This window comes from Odontomachus brunneus, unplaced genomic scaffold (assembly GCF_010583005.1).
Source record: "Odontomachus brunneus isolate Ranch 3 - 2012 unplaced genomic scaffold, Obru_v1 Obru_scaffold_108, whole genome shotgun sequence".
NCBI lineage: Eukaryota > Metazoa > Arthropoda > Insecta > Hymenoptera > Formicidae > Odontomachus > Odontomachus brunneus.
The window spans coordinates 607,530-610,944 of NW_022639558.1; the positions used below are offsets into that span (position 1 = coordinate 607,530).

Genomic DNA, 3,415 nt, shown 5'->3' on the forward strand with positions numbered 1-3,415 from the left:
TTCACGACAATCATAATAATAGCTGCAATCAAGGAAATGAAATAAAAACAAGGTTCAGTAAAATAATTATAATTTCTTGCGCATGCACAACACACTGTATAATTATTCCAAATAGATAATAAAGAAGCTTCTATTTAATAGAGCTTCTGTTTAAACAAAAAATATGTCCGCGTTGGCGTTGGCGTTGCCGTTGGTATTTTAATGTATTTTAATGAGTTTCGCTTGATTTACGGCATGAAGGATGACTTCGATGACGAGTAATTTCTTTTATCAGGATAGATCAATTGTTTTCATATGCGTAAGTGCTTGTACATCGAAGATATTGTGATTACGAGGATCCGTCTTTTCTTGTGGCGTCGACGTAACACAGAGCGATGCATACGGCAAATGGGAGTTTCAACGGACATTCGTTGTTAGTTTGCGGCAGACGATGGCCACGTTGACCATTATCCAACAGAGCGTAAAACCCCTCCTCGTCACCTGGTTTATTATCGGCTTGGGGATCTATCATACGAATCGAGCGAAACCGTGCTTCAGTGCTTTGTATTCTTTGATGCTGTGGTGCGCTTACGGCTACTTCTACTACTGCATAATGATGTCTATTCCATGGAACATGACATTTCTGACAATCCTTTCGATAATCCTGAATGTGATCGACATGCTCATTACGCTCATGTCCGTAATCATCGGCTTATTTTATAACAAGGTATGACGGCGTAATGGCAATGTGCCACGACAATGTCGGGCTGTTCGTGTGTCAGCGAGTTTACTACGCGACATCCGAGTATCGTAATGCTATTTGGAGTGAAAACCTTTCCCATGCAAGTGATTCTGAACAAAAACGCTTGTCGAAAGGCAAACTTCGTCGTTGAATAGCACATTAAACTCGCAAAAAGAAGAAATTCGCGTCGACAAAAAAAAAATAGTTAAATTTAATTCTTAGTGACATCTTTTAAGTGATCTCCCCCCTCCTTCAATTGCATCTCACATAACGTTTCAGAAATTAAGGACGTGCATTAAGAGGCTCGCCATTGTGGACGACACGTTGGAAGAGTTGGGGATTCCAAAAATGTACCAAGAGATGCACATGTGGTCAAAACGGGTAGTAGCTGGATGGGTCGTTTACATACTCTTCAAAAATACTTTCGATGTCCTCTGGTGGCGAAAAGTATCGCAGTCTAATTGGGTGTATCTCATACCTCATGTGATAAATCATTGTTATTACGTCAACATATTCGTGGATTTCACGTTTATCTTCTTCATGTGGTCTGTACACAAAAACTATAATTTGCTTGCTCGTTTGGTCGATGATGTGCTCATTTAATCGGAATACCTGCTGCATATTTTCATTTAATAACAAAACACATGACTCCGTGTACTTGTGTTGTCGAAATTTACCGGGTCCGAAATTGGAGAGATTTCATTCTGTAATATTCTAGATATGCTTCGCAACACAGGTATATAGGCACCAGATTCGACAAACTTAACGAAAATGTACGAGGCCTATTGGTGAGCGAGGAGTACGGCTTGAGGTGTACGTGGAAGAGACCAGTGGTTGCTGTTTACCGACATACCTATGCCGATAATTATAAGCGAGTGTTGTGGACCTCAATGTAAATCGGTACACCTGCATGCCTGTATAAATTATTGACTTGATAATAACACGAAATACGCGATAAGACACTCTATGCCAATTTGAAAAATAATATAATAAATCGAATGTACGAGCCGATATACTTCTTCTCCTACGATACTCTCGCGATTTATACATTGTGGCGTAACGAGATTTGTTCTCCAGGCATCTTCAGCTAGAATTATGTCGCATCGCGCGTGAACTGAATCTGATATTCGGAACGCAGATGACCTTGGAGATGTTGAACTATCTCTTATTCTTTACGTCACTGGCGTTTTATGTTAGTATATTTCTGCTCACTTGGAAAGGCATACCAATATATATCTGGCTCAACGGCATTATATTGGCCTGCATATGCATCATAAAACTCTACTCCCTTAATTACATTTGCGAGAGCGTCAGCGTTAAGGTAATATTACGCGCGCGATTCTCGAAAGAAATATAGTGTCGATGTAGTAGCGACGTTCATTTTCTGTTTTCAGGCTAACAAAATTAGCGAGACAATTCATCAGCTGACAATTATTCTGCGATACGCCGATATGCACCAGGAGGTGAGTGATTACTTTTATATAAGCTAGAAGTGCAAGCGACGCGTTTGTAAGAGATCATATTTGAAAAATTCGCGCTTGTGCCTGTTTGCAGCTTTGTCAATTCATTTTGCAAACGATGCATCATCCATTGAAGTTCACCGGTCTGAGGCTCTTTTGCTTCGGTACCAAGTTATTCTGGAAGGTTTGTCTCTACCTTGTGGCTTCCTCGTCTATCCTCGTTTACTCGTTGGTCATGTCCCATATCACAAATAACAAACAGGGAAATTATTCTATCAAGTTTTTCCCCGTTATCATAAAATAAACACTACCTTTTTTATAGCATATACCACGTATCAGTCTCCACATTCTAACTTGTTTAACGACGGATTGCGATAAAGTGCTGGTATGCATAGCACGCAATGAAAATAAACTGTACTGTTAAGCTCTTAATATGTTCCATTCTAGTTTTGCGCGGTGGTTGCAACTTTCACGATGCTCGCAGTGCAATTGTCTCCAGAGTTACAGGAGTATAATGATCTGCGATCGAAGATAAACAACAATATCTCGAAAGATATGTTCTAATGAGGATGTAAAAATGTGTAAAAAACGCTTCTTACGATCGTGCTCTAATTAGGGATGACGTAATATTCATTCAATCTTGTACGGAAGAGTAATGGGTATACCATACCAACAATAAATTGTAACAACATCTGCCTTGTTGTATATCAGCTTTTCCTCTGTGGAGAAACATCAGACAAGCTTAACGTCTCTTTTTTTTCCCCGTTATCGTCGTAAACGAGGAAACGAATAACTCAAAAAATAACATAACAAGGATGAATTTTGCTCGTGATGACTGTGATGATTAAACAGAAATCCGATGTATACTGCGCTTCAGCAAAATCCTTACAAGACCAAAATTAATTGCATTTTCTAACAATTTGCATCGTGTTTGAATGTGTGTATACATTATCATTGATTATTCGGTTAATCTGTCGTTTCAATAGCGCTTGGCGTATCATATCATATTATATCTACATACGATGAGAACCATTAGAAAGATCGTATTGTGCCAACTCAACTGCTACTCGATTTGTGTGTGCCATACGTGGTGAGTTACTCGCTAAATGTAAACGCGCTCTACGATGTGATGAAAATAACGCTGATAGTTTGCAGATAATACATCAGAATATTCACTTTTAATTACGTCTGTGAAGAACTTCGTGTTAAGGTGTTTCTACTCCTTTTACAGAAA

At 39.1% G+C, this 3,415-nt stretch overlaps 1 protein-coding gene across 1 annotated transcript; it reads left to right on the forward strand.

Annotated features, from left to right (window-relative positions):
* Positions 1-554: 554 nt before the first annotated feature.
* Positions 555-2,962, forward strand: LOC116849170. The gene is made up of 6 exons (XM_032826072.1): positions 555-706; positions 1,001-1,721; positions 1,799-2,042; positions 2,116-2,184; positions 2,276-2,365; positions 2,629-2,962. Coding segments are annotated over exons 2-6 (522 nt in total). The 5' UTR covers positions 555-706; positions 1,001-1,719; the 3' UTR covers positions 2,746-2,962.
* The last annotated feature ends 453 nt before the right edge of the window (positions 2,963-3,415 follow it).